The sequence below is a fragment of the Leptodactylus fuscus genome, chromosome 5 (genome assembly GCF_031893055.1).
Source record: "Leptodactylus fuscus isolate aLepFus1 chromosome 5, aLepFus1.hap2, whole genome shotgun sequence".
In the NCBI taxonomy this organism is placed as follows: Eukaryota; Metazoa; Chordata; class Amphibia; order Anura; family Leptodactylidae; genus Leptodactylus; species Leptodactylus fuscus.
In genome coordinates, this window is record NC_134269.1 from 215,608,575 (window position 1) to 215,630,910 (window position 22,336).

At 36.3% G+C, this 22,336-nt stretch overlaps 4 protein-coding genes across 10 annotated transcripts in view; all 4 read right to left on the reverse strand.

Annotated features, from left to right (window-relative positions):
• Positions 1-22,336, reverse strand: part of LOC142204076 (protocadherin gamma-B1-like) — a 225,754-nt gene that overhangs the window by 161,211 nt on the left and 42,207 nt on the right. Inside the window, exon 1 of one of the 7 annotated variants that reach the window (XM_075275289.1) lies at positions 18,384-21,077. The exons of 5 other annotated variants lie outside the window; for them this stretch is intronic. In XM_075275289.1, the coding sequence (XP_075131390.1) occupies positions 18,384-20,813 (2,430 nt within the window). In that variant the 5' untranslated portion in view covers positions 20,814-21,077. Of the gene's footprint in view, positions 1-8,281; positions 10,963-18,383; positions 21,078-22,336 lie in introns of those variants that run through there. One more of the 7 variants, XM_075275288.1, reaches the window with a different exon arrangement.
• LOC142204086 (protocadherin gamma-B1-like) overlaps positions 1-22,336 on the reverse strand; it is a 98,057-nt gene that overhangs the window by 67,472 nt on the left and 8,249 nt on the right. The gene's annotated exons all lie outside the window — the stretch shown is intronic.
• LOC142204109 (protocadherin gamma-B5-like) lies at positions 2,285-3,807 on the reverse strand. Its single transcript, XM_075275370.1, has 2 exons — positions 2,386-3,807; positions 2,285-2,335 (listed from the first exon to the last, which is right to left on the reverse strand). The coding sequence occupies exon 1, from the start codon at positions 3,779-3,781 to the stop codon at positions 2,423-2,425; it is 1,359 nt and encodes a 452-aa protein (XP_075131471.1). The 5' UTR covers positions 3,782-3,807; the 3' UTR covers positions 2,285-2,335; positions 2,386-2,422.
• Positions 13,074-15,805, reverse strand: LOC142204189 (protocadherin gamma-B2-like). The gene has a single exon (XM_075275498.1). It carries the CDS (start codon positions 15,633-15,635, stop codon positions 13,074-13,076), a length of 2,562 nt encoding a protein of 853 aa, XP_075131599.1. The 5' UTR covers positions 15,636-15,805.

Below are 22,336 nucleotides of genomic sequence, written 5' to 3' on the forward strand. Positions count from 1 at the left end.
ATATCAGGCCAATGTGCCCCCACCCTGCTCCCATCCTTCTAATCCAACATTCACACAGTGTCGTAAGCAAGACACAGAATGGTGAAAGGGCCTTGCGCCAAATGTGCGCTACAATATCATCCCTCTACTAGAATTTCCTGAGTATAAAGTCAAGTTGACATCTTAGCATGCCCCTCACCGTACAACCAGCAGCCACGTCATCTAAGTTACAAAGATAATAAGAAAAGTTACTATGACAAAAACATAAAAGAGAAGAAATGTGCAAGAGTTCTTCTAATACTTTAAGGAAGAATTTCCATGATATTAGAGTAAATACTTTTCTAAGTGTAGAAATAAATACATTTGAAGCATTGGTGAATGATCTTCTTGCTCTTTAGTGAACAATTTGGGTGTCATGGTGGATGTTATTATAAAGATTGCCATATACATGACCTATTTTTACAGTAGAACAGAGCCAGCAGTCAACTGATCAATGACTAGTTTAAGAAATCCCTGGAGATCAACTGTTATCTCATAAGAAGTTGTGACCACCCATTAATTCTCCCGGTAGATGCTCTGTAAAGAGAGCACTAAAAAGAGATGAGCGAATATGATCACAATGAGCTTGGTCCATTATAAGTTCTACAAATTTCTTAAAAATTCTGATTGGACTAAAGCCCATTTTTTGATCCACTATTATACTTTTGGATTTCTACAGACTCCAGGATATAATAACTGGAAGACCAAGATAACAAGGAGATGTGTAAACATAACAAACACCTCTACTGGGCTCTGTTACATCATTTTGTGTGGAACCCCATCTTCATCAGGCCTCTTCTGGCCTCCTAATGACATCTGAAACTCAGGAGGCCTGTGATTGGTCCTCAATGTTCACATATAGTATGCCGATGTCACAATGCTTATGACAAACATTATTATTTAATGGGCACTAGTAAATGTTAAAGGGGGTGCATTTTGGCCACACTCCAACATCAACATAAATCAAAACAGAAAGTTGTATGCCATTAAGACGCTCAACCCTTAATTATACAAATATGGAACAAGTTATTATTTTGCACATATAATTGGCTAAAACATGTAAAAGCTTGTTGGCCATTTATGGGTAGGTTAATGATTTAGTTCTCATAGGATTTATAGTACGTCACAGTTTTGTGGGCTATAAGTATTCAAGTGTCAGGCCCGCTTTATTTTAAAATGTCAGAATGCTTAGATACATGCCATGTGACCCATTGACATTCAGTTGGTTGGAAGATAGGCAAAGACCACTGGGACGTGCACCAAAAATACCAAAAAAAAAGAAATTTTTCTTTTCCAGGGGAGCCCTGAACCTGAAAAAGTTGAGACAATGGCCTGTAGCATTAGGGCTTTATATCAGGTAGCACCAGAGACTAAGAGAAATCAAACAACTAAAAAAAAAAAAAAAAAAAAAAATACAAAAAGAACACAACCAGAAAGTCCACATCACTGGTGTTCTACTTGTATAAAGATATACCGAGAATATACACGAAAGTCTATATACATATCTTTATTAGAAATACACTTCCTAACCATATTTCTGTACAAATACATCTTAATGGAAAATATACATATTTTCATCTAAAGAACATTATCTAAGTAATTAGGCTTTGCATCGTAGCAGAAGACAATATAACAAGGAAACTTTAAAGACCTACTGTGCACAGATCTGGCTATGCAGAATATATATTAATTATTATTAATGTTAGAGAGTCCCAGGGATCGCAACAGTCTCATAATTTCAGAGTCGAGAGTTTGGGCCCCACGTTGGGCACCAAACATGTTAGAGTAATCAGTTTTTAACAGGTAGATTGTATATATTCTGATATATATATATATATATATATATATATATATATATCTTCATTTTTCTTCTTGTATGTTTCCTCTGTTCTTGCACTATTGTATATTATTTTGAGGTACCTGTTTGTATGTATTGCATGTTGACATGTGGGACATTCACAATGACCCAGAGCACTGAACCTCTGACCCTCATCTCACGTGGAGAAGTGGTCACTGGTTGACATCAAGGAAGAGAATGAATGGGAAGGTAACCAAGTATGCCCCTCTACATGTGTTATGAGAGAGATATGGAAACAGCTAAACAAATGTTTGATATTAAAAGATGAATTTTGCTTTCTTTTAAGAGTCTTACATGTCCTATGCATTAAAGATCATATCTAGAAAAATCTCCAAATAAGCATGCCACTGGGAGGTTAAGGTTGATTTCATTGTGATTGCCATTTTACCCATATCAAACCAGAAAACGAAGAGCTAAATTGGCAAAATATTGTACCTTGTTTGAGTTAGCTAAAGTAACCTACTGCTATAATACATAAAGGAACCTACTGCTATGATAGATAAAGGAACCTACTGCTATGATACAATTCTTTCAATTCTCAAAGACTTAAGTATGATATTTTATATTTCTTAAACTCACCTGTAGTGTATCTGATGTCGGTAAAGCTTCTTTTACGCTTTCATTCCCAAGTCCAGAATCATCGGCATCGATCAGATTATCCACAGGGACATCTTGGTTTGGTTTCATGTAAGTAAAGTCACTTTCATTGGCATCAAACCCCACACAGACATTGTATGAGTAAGGAAATGTCAATGTCCCACCTCCATACTGAGAAAGGATTCTGGGATCAACTGGAGGATACAAATGTGAACTGAGGTCACTGAACATTGGGACTGGCTCCGATTTCTTGCACTTTGAGATAGTGACCAACATGACAGTGATAATAAATAGCAGGGAAATTAATCCAAGCGCAATGATCAAGTAGAACTGTAGATTAGATTGTGGATTCTCTTCAATCACTTGTTCAGTGAACCTGGGAACCACCTGTTGGAAATTGTTTGCAATAAGTAGATTTAGGGTGACTGTAGATGAGAGAGAGGGGTCTCCGTTGTCCTTCACCATCACCACTATCTTATGATTCAATACATCCTTCTCATGAAAGATACGGGATGTCCTGATTTCTCCAGTATGCTGAGTGATGACGAAATAAGAAGGTTCTGACACCTGTAAGAAATGATAAGAGAGCCAAGCGTTGTGTCCAGAGTCTGGATCTATGGCGACCACCTTAGTTATTAAGGATCCTTGTTCAGAATCAAAAGGGACCATTTCAAATGCGGCCGCCATACCTCCACCATCTGTGGATGGGTATAAAATCTTTGGTGAATTATCGTTCTGGTCCACAATATGGATAAGTAGTGTTGCGTTGCTGCTTAGAGATGGGGATCCATTGTCTCTAGCATTTATCTGTATGTGAAACTCTTTATGTTGCTCATAGTCAAATGATCTTTGTGCATAGATGACCCCAGTCTCTACATTGATGGAGAGATAGGAGGTTGCTGGAACATCTTCTGCATTAGAGGTGGAGATGGAGTAAAATATCTTTGCGTTGTCTCCAGTGTCAGGATCAGAGGCTTGTATACTATATATTGAGGACCCCGGTAAATTGTTCTCTGGGACATAGGCCACATAAGTACTTCTGATAAATGATGGTGGGTTGTCATTGACGTCTGATATCTCCAGTGTGATTGTCCTTCTACTGGACAGTGGAGGAGATCCTCTGTCAGAAGCTGAAATGGTGATGTTATATCTAGAAACCTTCTCTCTGTCCAAAGAAATTGTGGTAACAATTCTGTAATAATTGTCAGACGATAATACTAAACTAAATGGTAGATCTTCCGAAAGTTTACAGTCCACTTCTCCATTCTCTCCAGAGTCTTTGTCATGAATCTCAATCAGAGCTATCATTGTACCCACAGCAGAATCCTCTGGAATAGGACTAGATACAGAAGTAATAGATATCTGAGGAACATTGTCGTTCACATCTATGACTCCTATCAATAATTTACATTGGGATACAAGGCCTCCTCCATCCTTGGCTTGAACAGATAATTCATAATTTCTTGTTAATTCATAATCTAATTTATCATTTATCTTAATCTCCCCAGTCACAGGGTTTATACTGAATGTTCCTGTATGATGGACATTTCCTGATGTTTTTCTAAAGGAATATGTGACCTGTCCATTGACCCCTTCATCCTTGTCTGTAGAATTCACAGTGACTATTGTAGTATTTACTGGAGTATTCTCATTCACACTGACTTTATATACTGACTGTGTGAATACTGGGAAATTATCATTAACATCAGTAACAATGATCCTTATTACAGCAGTTCCGGATCTCATAGGTTTCCCTCCATCCATAGCTGTTAGTATGAGCTCATGAAGACTCTGTGTCTCTCTATCTAATGGCTTCTCTTGGACAAGCTCTAGAAATGTACTGCCATCTGGATTTCTGTCTTCATTCAGAGTAAAATACTGGTTGTCACTGAGCTTATATGTCTGGACAGAATTAGAACCAATATCTGGATCCTCTGCAGAATGTAAAGCAAATCTGGTTCCTACTGATGTTAATTCAATGGTCTCTATACTAAATACATCAGGATAAAAGGCTGGAGAATTATCATTTATATCCTGAATTTCCACCTTTATCTTAACAATATTAAATGGATTTTCAACCACAGCATCAAAGGTTAGGAAACATGAAGCTTCTGCTCTGCATAATGTCTCTCTGTCGATCCTTTCCTGAACATACAAGTTTCCATTATCTAGATTTACATAGAACAATTTGTCTGAGTCTCTGGATACAATCCTCAGTTTTCTAGATGAGAGCTGCTTAATATCTAATCCAAAGCCGTCTGCAATATTTGCTATAACAGAGTCTTTCCTCATTTCTTCTACAATAGAATAATGAATCTGCCCAGAGACTGAATGACACAGCCAAGAAAACAAGAGAGAAATTGTTACTTGCCATCCGAGTCCTTTGTACATTTCTTCAGTTAATGTCATTGCTGCTCCTGATTTCTGCAAATTTAGCTGGTCTGTTGTTGTAATCCAAGATCCTAAAATTGCTTTATTCTCAGTCTTATTTCCTTCATCACCTTCTGAATTCTCCAAGAAATGATATTAGGAAAATGAATATTGGTAATCCAGAGAGTTGAAGAAAATATAAAAGCAGTCGTTTATAAAATAATGTAGAAAGAATCCAGAGAATGTCTGCGTCTCCTTGTGCAGATCTGCAGTGTGTGAGTGTGTAAGAAAATCACCAGTAGATCCCCAGTTCTGAATTTCTCTTTTTATTGGTTAAACAGCGGCGCTCTGAGGTGAAAGTGAGGAACTGCAATCTAGATTTCTATTTTAGCATTTCATTGCAGAATTAGATTTTTATAGAGTTGTGAAAACTAATTAAATTAAACTTTTAATTTAGAATTCTAAATACCAGGTCATATATTGATAAATATATATATTATATATAGTAATATCTATTATCATTTATATTTATTTATATTTACTTTATTTTATATGAACAGATCTAAAAAAGCTTCTACCAAAGTTGCATTTGAACAAGTTAATCAGTTAATTAAGAAACATTTTTCTGTCCTATTTCTATAATATTATTGGTGTGGGCTTAAACTGTACTTCATGTTATTTAGTTTTATACATACATGTATATGATAAAATTATAGTATTGAAATAATCAAACCAGACCAATCGATATTAACGAATGTGTGTACAAGTTGTACTTATGTTACATAAACCATGAAAGGAAACCCTACACAGACCCTTACATAGAACTCTCACACATACCTCTATATACATAGGGAAAGAGGATATTTGCAAGGTTATGATGTACAGTATTATTTACTACCAGGGAATAGCTAGGATTCACATCAACTGAGGTTAAAGCTTTAGTTTACAATCTTACAGTTTTATCTAAACACATTAGTTATTACAGGGTGGCCCCTTGTTTCTGTACCCCAGCTAGCATCCACTACTTGCATCTACTGCACTGAGTTTGGCACAGAGATACCTCAGGCGCTTCTCAAGGGTTTAGAACAGTTTTCAGGTAGGGTCAGGCTGGCCCATGGATAAACAAGGGAACCACCCAACTGGTATCTGGACCAGGTGGGCCCCCAGCTCACCATGGCCTACACAACACATTCATTGTACTTCATTTAGATCAAACAACATCTGAACCAGACTATGCATCTATATAATATACAGGTTGGATTATTTAGGAAACTACTGGTTTATTTTTGTATACTGTACACACATTGGGCAGCAGAGATCACATGTAGGCACAGAGTCAGGCCAAACCGTATCCTTCCTCCTTGGGCCCATCTTCTCAAGCACACTGCAGGGATTTCCAATAACCAATCATCATGAAGTGTCTTGCTGCTGCCTGTGGCCTTGCTGCGGTGTGGGGACATATCAGACAGAGCTAAGCAGGCCCTAGTTCAAGGCAAGAGCCAGACAGTAGATTACTGAGAGGACCCCAAGTACAGCAACAATCTGAGACAAGGACTAGGCAGCAAGAAACTACTAGAAAATACTTTTCTTTTGGTGATATTTAGGAATTTGCAAACAATTATCAGGTAATATATTTTACATACATGTAACGTAGACCCCCAGAATGAATTTTACTGGTAGGCCCCAGGCACCCCGGTCTGATACTGTCTCTAGGACATAATGTTGTTGATATATTTACAAAAGCAAATATAGCATCCGTAGATTCTGCATCAAGAGCCTCCTCCATATCACGTGTGATAACTCCTATCATCTGATCAAACTTACAGGTCCTTCATTTGTAGCCTCACTGACATATACACAGTTTTAACCCCCATTTCCATAGCAACCAAGGTATAAGCTTCTAGAGGACAGCCGGTGCATGCAGTGCCATTCCTTGGAATGAAAATTCAATTTGAGCCTGGTCAACCATTTTTCTATACCAAATTAGGCCCAATTATATCTGACCACGCGTGCAAGCTTCAGGAAATGCTGATGGTCAAGCGCTATCTCCAGAAGAAATTGCGGATAACCATAAATGATCTGTACAAATGAAACATTGAAAGGAGGATCTCATGATGTAATACAGTAGGTGACCAAGTTGTCACTAGGTTCACACTAAAATACAGACATCCTTATACTTCCTCTAGCTCTTTACTCAAAAAAATATGCATATATTATAGACAGGGCTAAGAATAAAATCGGGGTAACTCCTTTTATTGAATCCTGAGTGCAGTCCAGAGTTTTAGAGTAATATAAACAAATACCAAAAGGGACTAAAAATCAAAAAGAAAGCAGAAAAATACCTAACAAAGTATTATTATAGGCCCAGTGAAGCAACCAGAAAGTCCACATCACTGGTGGTATAATAATATTTAGATCTGTATACATTACATATTAAAGCCATTTAAGGTGGCCACTAGATGCCACAGCCAAGAGACAAGTGAATGGAGAGGTGACCATGGATAAATCATGAATCCATTTTTTGGAGACTTATTGAAAAAGATTGAATTACCTGTATTAAAGGGAAACTATCAGGTCTATTTGGGACACTGAACCACTCACGGGTCCTTATAGACTTGGGGTTAAGTTTACCAAATCGCCCTGTTATAATTGAAGTCACAGTCGCATTGAAGTCGGGGTGTAGTTCTCTGGCTTTATTGAAGAACTACATGAGGAGTACAATGGCAGGGTGAGTACAAAGTTTTTTATTTTTAATATGGCCATGGTTTACATTATAACAGGGTGATTTGGGATACTAAACCCCCAATTCTAAGGACCTGTCGGTGATTTTGTGTCCCAAATTGTTTTAGATATATTGTGTAAAAAAATAATTCCCAGAATAATATGCCCCTTAAAGATTATTCTATCTTCAGTTACTTTTCATTGTGACTGTGATCTTTACCATATCAAACCCCCGATTTTGACTTTTCAAGGTTTCATCTGTAGCTTACAGTTCTCCCAGATCTGATAAAGATCATTTCAATCAGTAAGAAGAGGATAATCGACTCCATAACTCTCTCTTTAACACTCACAAATAATCCCAGGAACATTCAGAATTACTGACCTGTATTGATATGACACACTTAGACTGATAAAACAGTTTAATAGGAAGTTTCTGTTATATCTCAAGTCTTTTCCTTTCCATAGACTTCTATGGTCATATATAACGTGATACGTATGAAGTGCTGTCTGACTTAAGATAGATATAAGAGTTTTCAGAAATAAATGTAGAAAGAAGATGCAAAAAGGAAAACAGCTTCATAAGAAGACAAATATATATTTTCTCTGATAAGATATATTACAAATTGTCTAGAACTGCTTCAACTATTGATTTTCACAAAGTTTTTTGAAGCAAGATTGACCATTCATGTAAAAGTTTATATTTTTAGATAAACTCACCTGTAGTGTATCTGATGTCGGTAAAGCTTCTTTTACGCTTTCATTCCCAAGTCCAGAATCATCAGCATCGATGAGATTATCTACAGGGACATCTTGGTTTGGTTTCATGTAAGTAAAGTCACTTTCATTGGCATCAAACCCCACACAGACGTTGTATGAGTAAGGAAATGTCAATGTCCCACCTCCATACTGAGAAAGGATTCTGGGATCAACTGGAGGATATAAATGTGAACTGAGGTCACTGAAAATTGGGACTGGCTCCGATTTCTTGCACTTTGAGATAGTGACCAACATCACAGTGATAATAAATAGCAGGGAAATTAATCCAAGAGCGATGATCAAGTAGAACTGTAGATTAGATTGTGGATTCTCTTCAATCACTTGTTCAGTGAACCTGGGAACCACCTGTTGGAAATTGTTTGCAATAACTAGATTTAGGGTGACTGTAGATGAGAGAGAAGGGTCTCCATTGTCCTTCACCATCACCACTATCTTATGATTCAATACATCCTTCTCCTGAAAGATACGAGATGTCCTGATTTCTCCAGTATGCTGAGTGATGACGAAATAAGAAGGTTCTGACACCTGTAAGAAATGATAAGAGAGCCAAGCGTTGTGTCCAGAGTCCGGATCTATGGCGACCACCTTAGTTATTAAGGATCCTTGTTCGGAATCAAAAGGGACCATTTCAAATGCGGCCGCCATACCTCCACCATCTGGAGATGGGTATAGAATCTTTGGTGAATTATCGTTCTGGTCCACAATATGGATAAGTAGTGTTGCGTTGCTGCTTAGAGATGGAGATCCATTGTCTCTAGCATTTATCTGTATGTGAAACTCTTTATGTTGCTCATAGTCAAATGATCTTTGTGCATAGATGACCCCAGTCTCTATATTGATGGAGAGATAGGAGGTCGCTGGAACATCTTCTACATTAGAGGTGGAGATGGAGTAAAATATCTTTGCATTGTCTCCAGTATCAGGATCAGAGGCTTGTATACTATATATTGAGGACCCCGGTAAATTGTTCTCTGGGACATAGGCCACGTAAGTACTTCTGATAAAAGATGGTGGGTTGTCATTGACATCTGATATCTCCAGTGTGATTGTCTTTATACTGGACAATGGAGGAGATCCTCTGTCAGAAGCTGAAACTGTGATGTTATATCTAGAAACCGTCTCTCTGTCCAAGGAACTTGTGGTAACAATTCTGTAATAATTGTCAGATGATAATATTAAACTAAATGGTAGATCTTCTGAAAGTTTACAGTCCACTTCTCCATTCTTTCCAGAGTCTTTATCATGAACCTCGATCAGCGCTATCATTGTACCCACAGCAGAGTCCTCCGGAATAGGACTAGATAATGAGGTGAGGGATATCTGAGGGACATTATCATTCACATCTATGACTTCTATCAATACTTTACAATGGGACACAAGACCTCCTCCGTCCTTGGCTTGCACATTAAGTTCATAATTCTTTCCTAGCTCAAAATCTAGATGTTTTTCTATTTTAATTTCTCCATTAGCAGGATCAATACTGAAAATGTTATGGTTCATATTTTTAGATGTTTTACTGAAAGAATATATGATTTGCCCATTGACTCCCTCATCTCTATCAGTAGCAGTTACAGTAGTTATTATAGTATTCACTGGGATGTTTTCTTCTATACTGATTTTATAGACTTCATGAGAAAATACTGGAAAATTATCATTGACATCAGTGACAATAACTTGAATTACTGTAGTTCCAGACCTTGTAGGATTTCCACCATCCATAGCTGTAAGAATCAGACTATGGATGTTTAGATTTTCTCTATCCAAGGTTTTCTCTAAGACAAGCTCTGGAGATTTACTCCCATCATTGCTGATCTTCTCACTCAGTGTAAAATACTGGTTATCACTGAGCTTGTAGGATTGTATAGAATTACTACCAATATCTGGATCTTCTGCATTCTGCAAAGCAAACCTAGTTCCTGGTGCAGTAGATTCTATCATCTCAACAGTAAAGGTTTCATGATAAAATCTTGGAGAATTATCATTAATATCCTGAATTTCTATTTTAATCTTAAAAATATTGAATGGATTTTCTACTACTGCATCAAATATTAGGAAGCAAATAGGTTCTGCCGCACACAATGTCTCTCTGTCTATCCTGTCCTTTGTATATAGATTCCCATTATCCAGATTTACATAGAAATATCTCTCTGAGTCTCTGGAAACAATCCTCAGTTTTCTAGATGAGAGCTGCTTAATATCTAATCCAAGGTCATCAGCAATATTTGCTATAACAGAGTCTTTCCTCATTTCTTCTACAATAGAATAATGAATCTGCCCAGAGACTGAATGACACAGCCAAGAAAACAAGAGAGAGATTGTTACTTGCCATCCGAGTCCTTTATATTTCTCTGTATTAGGATCCATCCTAGTCATCAGCTTCTCAATTCTTCCAAAAATAATGTTCTGAAAATCTCTATTGATAATCCAAAGTGTTTGTGTCCAGAGAGCAGCAAATGTTCTGATGAATCCTTATGAAAGAAGGAATCCAGAAAATGGCTGATCTGCAGTGTGTGTGAGTAAGGAAAACACCAGTGGATTTCCTTACTGGTTAAACAGCGGCGCTCTGAGGTGAAAATAAGGAACTGCGGTCTAGAATTTATTTTTTTTAGCATTTCAATCTTGCATAATTTTTTAAACAAGTTTCTAATTTATAATACGTATTTTGAAATAAGTTTTTAATACTAAATTTAGACATAAGCATGCATATATGTAAAATAAAGCTATAAATCCATATTGATATTTTATGTATCTATAGAATTAGTAAGATTTAATAAATTCCTTTAAGTATATTGATAGATTCTTATACCAAGACGGATATTTTGTAGGTTTATTAATTATTATTTAGTATCTTTTAATTCATTTTCTACTTTTTTTTAGAATTTTTAAAACAAGAATTAAAAATGTATCTTCAGATCAATAAAACATTTTCTTCCCAAATCATATTATCGTTTTAAACATTCCATAACTGATCTTTAGAAATATCCTTTAAAATTGATCGACAAACTTTTATTACCTAAGGTTATGAGACAATATGAAGTCAAGCTTATATGGTATAATTAAACACAAAAGCCAAAAAAAAAAAAAAAAAAATATTCTCTTAATTATTATATTATTACATAGCTGCTCCCAGACAATCATAATAGGGTCAGTTCTACGGGCAAAATATGGAAACTTTGTAGAGGTCAGCTGAACAGAACGCAGATCACCTAAACGTTCTAGGGTAACTTAAGTCTGGTTTCGTAGAACCCTGTTGTGTCTGGGTATATTACAATCTTAAACAAACCTTTGGATGTACATAGGAGGTAAGTAATAGTAATGGTAGTAGTAATTGGAGTATACATACAATATTTTATAGTAATACTGCAATGAATAAAGATATTAGAATAACTGTGGTGAAATATCTTTATGACTTTAGTAAGTTTTTCTAAGCAATATGTCTATTATAGCCAAGTGCAAATCTTAATATGAGGATATGTCAATAACCATAAGAAAGACATAATAGGCCCTATTATAGTATTATAGGAAATTCATTGTCAGTGGATCACTAGTATTGGTCATCTCTATTGTGTGCTGTTGTGTTCCTTTGTGTCCAACTTGTGCCTTACAGTTAAAGTTGAGCGATCGGGATCGAGTAATTTCACAATCGCAGTCGGAATTCTGATCCCAATCTTTTTAGGCAGGATCGCGTTCGGAGGTTATTTCCCACAATGCTTTGCTACTGGCCAAGCATTGTAAAAAAGCTAACAATGTTAGCTAGGTCCCATAAGAATGAATGGATGCAGCCGGCACACAGCTTAACCCCTTAACCGCCGGCCGCATCCATTCATTCAACACTTACCTGCACGGATTGCTGGTCAGATTCCCACTGTTCTTGCTTCTGTTCTCACTCCTCTTCTTGCCTTGCTGCCCCTGCCTCCCAGGTTAGTGTTACAGACCCCTCCCAGTACCACTCCCGGTACTCGCCTACACTCTACTAAGCCACAAACCCCGCCTTCTTCCTAGGTCTGTAACACTAACCTGGCAGGTGGGGGCAGCAAGGCAAGAAGAGGAATGGGGACCGGAGCAGCGGCAGCGATGTGTGCAGGTAAGTGGACACCAGGGGGGACAAGTAGCCAGAGGATTTATTTTTAATCACTACACTGCGTGGAGTCTAACAATTAAAGAATTCAATTTTTAGACTCCATGCTGTGTAGTGAATAGGATCCTATTGGAGGAGAAAAATCCCATTGATTTGCATTGGGATCGGGTTCGAATGGAAAATGATCAGAAATCGGATTTTAAAACAATCCTGAAATCTCAATCTCAACCCTACTTACAGTATATTCTTATTGCTCACTGTTTCATATAGCCACCTCTTGTCCACCATCCTAATTTTGAAAAGTTGGCCAGTCATGCAGAAAGCCTAAAGCTTCTTACCTATAGTAACAGCTAAATAGTGATCTCTATTAGTATGTAAGCATCAAAGTCACACTTATATGTACAAAGGAAATGATATTATAATGTACAAAAGTCAAGAGAGTGGGCAGCTTATCCAGATTAGAACATTTGAACGTTTAAGATTCATTAATGTGGTAAAGCTTTAAGATTTTATAAAACAAACTATGGTAAATGATAATATGGTAAAGAGAAGGTGCATTATAAACAGTGATACTGTATATTGCTCTTTGAATTGAGGCCCAAAATAACCCTGGTAACAAAAGGCTTAGTACCAAATAGTTCGTGAAGATTCATTCTAAATAAAGCACCAATCTGGAGGCATAAATTTGATAAATATGAACACAATGCAAACATTACTATATTCCTGGATTTTATTTAAACTCACCTGTAGTGTATCTGATGTCGGTAAAACTTCTTTTACGCTTTCATTCCCAAGTCCAGAATCATCAGCATTGATGAGATTATCCACAGGAACATCTTGGTTTGGTTTCATGTAAGTAAAGTCACTTTCATTGGCATCAAACCCCACACAGACGTTGTATGAGTAAGGAAATGTCAATGTCCCACCTCCATACTGAGAAAGGATTCTGGGATCAACTGGAGGATATAAATGTGAACTGAGGTCACTGAACATTGGGACTGGCTCCGATTTCTTGCACTTTGAGATAGTGACTAACATGACAGTGATAATAAATAGCAGGGAAATTAATCCAAGAGCGATGATCAAGTAGAACTGTAGATTAGATTGTGGATTCTCTTCAATCACTTGTTCAGTGAACCTGGGAACCACCTGTTGGAAATTATTTGCAATAAGTAGATTTAGGGTGACTGTAGATGAGAGAGAGGGGTCTCCATTGTCCTTCACCATCACCACTATCTTATGATTCAATACATCCTTCTCCTGAAAGATACGAGATGTCCTGATTTCTCCAGTATGCTGAGTGATGATGAAATAAGAAGGTTCTGACACCTGTAAGAAATGATAAGAGAGCCAAGCGTTGTGTCCAGAGTCCGGATCTATGGCGACCACCTTAGTTATTAAGGAACCTTGTTCAGAATCAAAAGGAACCATTTCGAAAGCAGCCACCATACCTCCACCATCTGGGGATGGGTATAGAATCTTTGGTGAATTATCATTCTGGTCCACAATATGGATAAGTAGTGTTGCGTTGCTGCTTAGAGATGGGGATCCATTGTCTCTAGCGTTTATCTGTATGTGAAACTCTTTATGTTGCTCATAGTCAAATGATCTTTGTGCATAGATGACCCCAGTCTCTATATTGATGGAGAGATAGGCGGTCGCTGGAACATCTTCTACATTAGAGGTGGAGATGGAGTAAAATATCTTTGCATTGTCTCCAGTATCAGGATCAGAGGCTTGTATACTATATATTGAAGACCCTGGTAAATTGTTCTCTGGGACATAGGCCACATAAGTACTTCTGATAAATGATGGTGGGTTGTCATTGACGTCTGATATTTCTAGAACTATTATTCTTCTGCTGGACAGTGGAGGAGATCCTCTGTCTGTGGCTGAAACGGTGATGTTATATCTAGAAATCTTCTCTCTGTCCAAGGAACTTGTGGTAACAATTCTGTAATAATTGTCAGACGATAATACTAAACTAAATGGTAGATCTTCGGAAAGTTTACAGTCCACTTCTCCATTCTTTCCAGAGTCTTTATCATGAATTTCAATCAGAGCTATCATTGTACCCACAGCAGAATCCTCTGGAATAGGACTAGACAATGAGGTGATGGATATCTCAGGAACATTGTCATTCTCATCAATGACTTCTATCAATACTTTACAATGGGATATGAGATCACCTCCATCTTTGGCTTGCACAGAAATTTCATAATTTTTTATTTGTTCAAAATCTAGATTATCATTTATCTTAATGTCCCCAGTCACAGGGTTTATACTGAATGTTCCTGTATGATGGACATTCCCGGATGTCTTGCTAAAGGAATATGTGACCTGTCCATTGACCCCTTCATCCTTGTCTGTAGAATTCACAGTGACTATTGTAGTATTTACTGGAGTATTCTCATTCACACTGACTTTATATACAGACTGTGTGAATACTGGGAAATTATCATTAACATCAGTAACAATGATCCTTATTACAGCAGTTCCAGATCTCATAGGTTTCCCTCCATCCATAGCTGTTAGTATGAGCTCATGAAGACTCTGTGTCTCTCTGTCTAATGGCTTCTCTAGGACAAGCTCTAGAAATGTACTGCCATCTGGATTTCTGTCTTCATTCAGAGTAAAATACTGGTTATCACTGAGCTTATATGTCTGGACAGAATTAGAGCCAATATCTGGATCTTCTGCTGTATGTAAAGCAAATCTGGTTCCTGCTGATGTTAATTCAATTGTTTTTAATGTGACTTCATCCCGAAAGAACACTGGAGAATTATCATTTATATCTTGAATTTCTACCTTTATCTTAACAATATTGAATGGATTTTCCACCACAGCATCAAAAACTAGGAAACATGAAGCTTCTGCCCGACACAATGTCTCTCTGTCTATCCTGTCCTTAATATACAGATTCCCATTATCTAGATTTACATAGAAATATCTCTCTGAGTCTCTGGATACAATCCTCAGTTTTCTAGATGAGAGCTGCTTAATATCTAATCCAAGGTCATCTGCAATATTTGCTATAACAGAGTCTTTCCTCATTTCTTCTACAATAGAATAATGAATCTGCCCAGAGACTGAATGGCACAGCCAAGAAAATAAGAGAGAGATTGTTACTTGCCATCTGAGTCCTTTGTAAATTTGTTCAATTGATTTCATTGCTGCTCCTGATTTCTGCAGATTTAGATGGTCTGATGTTGTCATCCAATGTCCTAAAATTCCTTAATTCCTAATAAAATCCAATGTCCTGCATTTTCTGTAGAGAGAATCCAAGTGTCTGAGGTTCTTGCAGCTCTGCAGTGTATGAATACTGATATCACCAGGGAAATTCTATTTTCTTTTCTTTTACTTATTGGTTAAACAGCGGCGCTCTGAGGTAAAAGTGAGGAACTGCAGTTTTGGATAATTATTTACAATTTTTCTCCAATATGCTTAAATATGTATTACTTTATTGAAACCTTTGTACCAAAGTTTAAAAAGTAATGTTTTATGGTTTTATAAAATTTGTGCACAATAAATAGATATTATTTTATTATATTGATATTTTCAAATAAATAATTCTATGTAGGTAATAATCTTAGAGTTTTTAATAAAAAATACTATGGGATTTACTTAAAAATAATCTATATAAATATAATTTAAAATTCAGTTTCTTAACTGTATTAATTTTACTTTTTATTTAATTTTTATTTTGTAAACTAATGACTTAATAAGAAAGGGAAATATTTATGAAAAATAATATAAACTTGACAAAGGTTCATGCTTTTAATACTAAAGCCTATGAAGCCTATGAAAACTGAATTTGGAGAATTTGATATATATAAAATATTTTAATTTAAAATCATAAGTAAACTTAAAACTTATATTTTTTTTATTAAAAAGCTTTATTGCATAAATATATTATGTATATATATATATATATATATATATATATAATTAATATATTATTATATTATATATTTTATATTATATTTTTCTGAAAAACAGTACAAAGATATATTTTTATGAAGTTTGTTTACATTTTTTAAATATTTGTCCTCTATTTTTTATTTGAGGTTATATCTTATTTTCTCCGCCTAAAAAACTGAATATGATATAAAGATGATTCCTACAACATTATTAAACATCATTATTTTCTGTAAATTAAAGACAACCAATACTATTATTATTATTATTATTATTATTATTATTATTTGTTTTCTAATATATTTATAAGTAACTTTGATATTATAGATTAAAATACTTAACAAATGTTTATCTAATAAGCATGATAAATCTCATCACATAAGTTTAATAATACATAGGACTGTGATACAAACATATCATTTTATAACTATTACAAAATTTGGACTTGCAACATTTTGTAATTGTTTATCCGGCGCATGAAGCACAGATACTGTATACTACTACAAATGTCCGCAGAAAAACCTCACAGAAAATTATATTTACCCTAGTTGTCGAATCTTGATTTATATTGCCCAAATATGTTATGTAACCCATACCATTACCAAAGAAAGATTCTATCAGTCCACAAATGCTTGTAGCGCAAAATAGTGAAAAAAGGCACGGTGATCACAAATGTTCTAGATTACAATTATGTTTTTGTTATTTAAGCATGTGACCTGCAAGTATGACCACTGGACAAAATGAATAGTCATCTGATCTTTAGTATAGACTGTATTTCTTCCCTTAAAGGTTTATCTTAAAAACTTCAGTATTTTTAGGCAAAGGCCAAAGTACAGGCTCACAGCCATGGTGCAAAAGCTCAGCATAAGCCTCTACCTGTACATTGTCTCTACACAACCATCAGTTTTATCCCATCTGTACCATCCACTGTCAGTGCCCCCACTCAGTATTTATGACCCACAGTTTCCCCTATAGAACGTTGTATCGAGAGTATCTCTTCCATTATTGCTGTCATTTCTTTTATAGCAATAATACGGTATAAGAATTCTCAGGAAGATTTGGTGAGTGTTCTCCTTTCTTTCTTGTTTCATACTTTTCCGCTATTGAATCACTTTTGCTCCTGAATCATTGACTATATGTTTCTGACCAACTGGTTTTTTTGTCACTAAATGGTTAAGTGGAGATCAGTGTGTCATGTGTGTATTCAGATATACAGTTACATAGTAAATGGAGTTGGATGAATACACTGGTCCATCAAGTCCAACCTATATCCCTATAGTGTTGATTCTGAAGAAGATGAAAAAAAAAAAAAACATGAGGCTTATGCCAATTGCACCATGTCAGGGGAAAACATTTCTTCATGACAACAAGCTGTCAGTCAGTATAAAACCCTGGATTAACTTGCCCAACCCGTAATATTTTAATGTTCGAGAAAAAACACTGTTTAAATATGTTAAACATATGTTTTGATACTTATGTTACATTTTCCACGTATATATCTGTGTCCTGCAATTTTTCACTCTGGCCACCAAGCCTAACAATAGACAGACACTTGCCACTTGTAGGGGTTTTCTTTGCAGCAGTTACCTCATATATATTACAGACAAAACACCCATCACTTCATCCATTATTGTCAATAGATGATCTCACAGCGTACTACTCCCTCTTCACACACAGAGAATGCCTAGTAAACTCTTCTACAATCAGCTCCAGTCTATTGCTGCCTATGGTCAAAACTATACTGTAAAGCATATCACTAAATGCTGTTAACAGAGCAGAGGCAAGATGGCAACTCCCATTGTCATGTGTATAAAATAGTGTTAAAAAATGCCCTACAGTCTCACAATAACTCAGATTATCAAAAGTGACATATTTCCCTAACTAATTAAAAATGTGATATATTCCTCTTAATGTGTCATATGGAATAGAGATGTCCTTATAATATTTTTCACGGGTATAATATTTATAAAACTTTTGTGTCTATTGCTTTGCACAGTCATGAAAATGGAGGCTAATGGCTTAAGAATATACCATAGTAAAACCTACCTGTTTGTCATTACTTATTGGCAAAGCTTCTTTAAAACCTTCACTCCCAAGTCCACAGTCATCTGCATCAATGAGGTTGTCAACAGGTACATTTGGATTTGGTTGCGAGACAGCAAAGTCACTTTCCGATGGGTCCAAAGCCACGCAGAGATTATATGAGTACGGTAGAGGTAATGTTGCATCACTGTACATAGAGAGCACCCTGGGATCGACCGGTGGATATAAATTTGTACTGAAAGATCCAAAGGCCGTTGAAGTTTTCGCCTTTCTACATTTTGAAATAACGACTAACAGTAAAGTTATAATGAACAAGAAAGAAATGAGTGCGAGGGCGATTAATAAATACAACTGCAAACTATTCTGGGGGGCTTCATCTCCGATATCACTGATAGTATTGAGTTTGGGAACCACTTGTTGGAAATCATCTGCAACTATTAGACTTAGCGTGACAGTGGCCGAGAGAGCGGGATCTCCATTATCCTTCACCATTACCACAACTTTGTGCTTCAATATGTCCTTCTCCTGAAACGCTCGGGCAGTTCTGATTTCTCCATTGTGTTCGTTAATGAAAAATTGAGACGGTTCTGATGCTTGGATGAAATGATAAGAGAGCCAAGAATTATGTCCAGAGTCTGAATCCACTGCCACCACCTTAGTTATTAAAGAACCTTGTTCAGAAGCAAATGGAACCATCTCAAATGCAGCCGGTCCACCGCCATCTGGGGATGGGTACAAGATCTTTGGTGCGTTATCATTCTGGTCTACTATACGGATCATTAGTGTTGCGTTGCTACTTAGAGCTGGAGATCCATTGTCTATCGCAGTCACTTGAACTACAAATTCCTTCAGCTGCTCATAGTCAAATGTCCTCTGAGCATAGACAACTCCGCTCTCTATATTAATGGAGATGTAAGATGATAATGGAAGATCTTCTGTAGTAATGGTAGAAATGGAATAAATTATTTTAGCATTGTCCCCGGTATCCGGATCTGAAGCTTGTATAGTATAGATCGAGGCCCCTGGTAAATTATTTTCTGGCACGTAAGTGACAAAGTGAGATTTTGTAAACATTGGTGGATTGTCGTTAACATCTGATATCTCTAATGTGATGGTCCTTATACTGGATAGCGATGGTGACCCTCGGTCTGTGGCTATAATTGAAATATTATAAGAAGACATTTGCTCTCTGTCCATTTCACTTGTTGTGACAATTCTGTAGTAAGTGTCGTCTGATAATATTAAGTTGAATGCTACGTCTTCTAGAATTTTACAGTCCACTTCTCCATTTTCTCCAGAATCTTGGTCATGAACTTCTATTAGCGCTACCACTGTCCCTGTTGTGGCATCCTCAGGAATTGGAGTAGATAATGATGTGATGGATATCTCTGGCGGGTTGTCATTGACATCTATAACTTCTATTAAGACTTTACAATGCGCCACAAGGCCTCCTCCATCCTTCGCTTGCAACGACAGCTCGTAATTTCTGACTAACTCAAAATCTAACCTATCATTCGTTTTAATCTCCCCACTTACAGGATGAATACTGAATGTCCCTGTATAATGGAGGTTTCCAGAGGTTTTACTGAAAGAATACGTAATCTCTGAATATTGACCTTCATCTCTATCAATGGCACTTATAGTAATAATCGTAGTATTGACTGGAATATTCTCATTCACGCTGACTTTATATACTTGTTTACTGAATATAGGGAAATTATCATTAACATCAGTAACAATTATTTTTATCAGAGCCGTGCCAGTTTTCATAGGATTTCCTCCATCCATAGCTGATAGTGTAAGCTTATGAATATTTTGGGTCTCTCGATCTAGAGGTTTTTCTAAAACAAGCTCTAGAAATGTACTGCCATCTGGATTTCTGTCGTCACTGAGTGTAAAATACTGGTTATCACTGAGCTTATATGTCTGGACAGAATTAGAACCAAGATCTGGATCTTCTGCATTCCTTAAAATAAATCTGGTTCCAGGGGAGGTTAATTCAATTGTTTCCAATGAGAACACATCAGGGACAAATATTGGAGAATTGTCATTTATATCCTGAATTTCTACTCTGACCCTGAAAACAGTTAATGGATTTTCAGCCACAGCATCGAATGTTAAGAAACAAGAAGCTTCTGCTCCACACAATGTCTCTCTGTCTATCCTGTCCTTAATATACAGATTCCCATTATCCAGATTTACATAGAAATATCTCTCTGAAGCTCTGGATACAATCCTCAGTTTTCTAGATGAGAGCTGCTTAATATCTAATCCAAGGTCATCTGCAATATTTGCTATAACAGAGTCTTTCCTCATTTCTTCTACAATAGAATAATGAATCTGCCCAGAGACTGAATGACACAGCCAAGAAAATAAGAGAGAGATTGTTACTTGCCATCTGAGTCCTTTGTCTTCATGATTATAAGGATCCATCTTAGCCAATATCCTAATAAAAATGTTGAGCTTCTAAAACCTATAATCCAATCTCCATGACAAAGGTCCAGGATAAATCTTGTCTTTTTGATGTAAATTGATATGAAATGAGAGACTGTGGAAAATGGACGTTGCTCCTCTTGCAGATCTGGATTAGAGTGATAAATATTCCTTTGTATATATTCTAGTTCTATCATTTTCTGCTTTCTGGTTAAACAGCGGCGCTGTGAGGCAAAACTAAGGAACTGCAGGCTAAGGTTTTATTTCAAAGGATAGCAAATAATGCAGATATTATGTTGTAAAAATCTATCCTCAGTAGATATGTATTTACTGATTTATACAATGTATCTATCCCTATTTGTATTTGATATATAACACTATAAAATCTAACTTTTTATATTAATTAAAGTATTTATAATGTTTTATAAAACAAATAATTACTTTGATTTAATCAATTTCATTTAAAGGCAAAATACACCGTTAGTATTTTCTAGTCTATTACAAAAAAGCAGTGATTTAGTCATTATAAATGGGTCTTAGTGCGATTTACAGAGGGCTGATGTAGGTTTTGCATTTGTATACATGTGTATATGCATGTACAATATAAGGTATAAGGATATAAGATATAAGGTATTAGGATATACGGTGGAAGGAATGAGAGATGAGCGAGTACTATTTGCAATGGTAGTTGTGAATAGCACGCCCCCATAGGAATGAATGGATGCAGCTGGCACGCATCCGGGGCCGGCGTCCTGCCGCTTAAACCCTTGCATGCCGGCCGCTTCCATTCATTCCTATGGGGGCGTGCTATTCGCAACTACTGTTTCAAATAGTACTCACTCATCTCTAGTAAGGATATAAGATGTAAGGTATTAGGATCTATCATATAAGATAATTAGGATATAAGATATAAGGTGTAAGGGTATAAGGTATAAGGTATTAGGATATAAGATATAAGGTGTAAGGGTATAAGGTATAAGGTATTAGGATATAAGATATAAGGTGTAAGGGTATAAGGTATAAGGTATTAGGATATAAGATATAAGGTGTAAGGGTATAAGGTATTAGGATATAAGATATAAGGTGTAAGGGTATAAGGTATGAGGATGGTTATTTATTACCATGATGAGATAACATTTTTCATTCTTTACCATTAATATGAGACTTTGTCAGCAATACCAATTATGTAAAGAATTATATACATTGGTTCCCTATGGAAATATTATCATCATTCATCGTTCTTGTAGCATAGATCCAAATGTTTATGACATTTTCTTATATAAGAGAAAGGAAGACTATGCAAGTAAGTTAAGAAAAAGTGATAGATGACACCTTTCCAAGTCAGACAGCGCCCAAGCTCCAAATTTAAATCTTATGAACAGTCATGCAAGCAGGCCCAGAAGGCTTTTACGTAACTCTAACCCATTTTTACACCAGGCTCACAATGTGGCAGAGTAGATACACGCCATGACATAAATGTGGTGCACCCTCCGCCAGTCTTAATAAATCTCCCCCTACATATC

Coding starts and splice junctions, on each gene's coding strand:
- LOC142204189 (XM_075275498.1), bottom strand. CDS start 15,635: ATGACAACATCAGACCATCTAAATCTGCAGAAATCAGGAGCAGCAATG.
- LOC142204109 (XM_075275370.1), bottom strand. CDS start 3,781: ATGATAGCTCTGATTGAGATTCATGACAAAGACTCTGGAGAGAATGGA.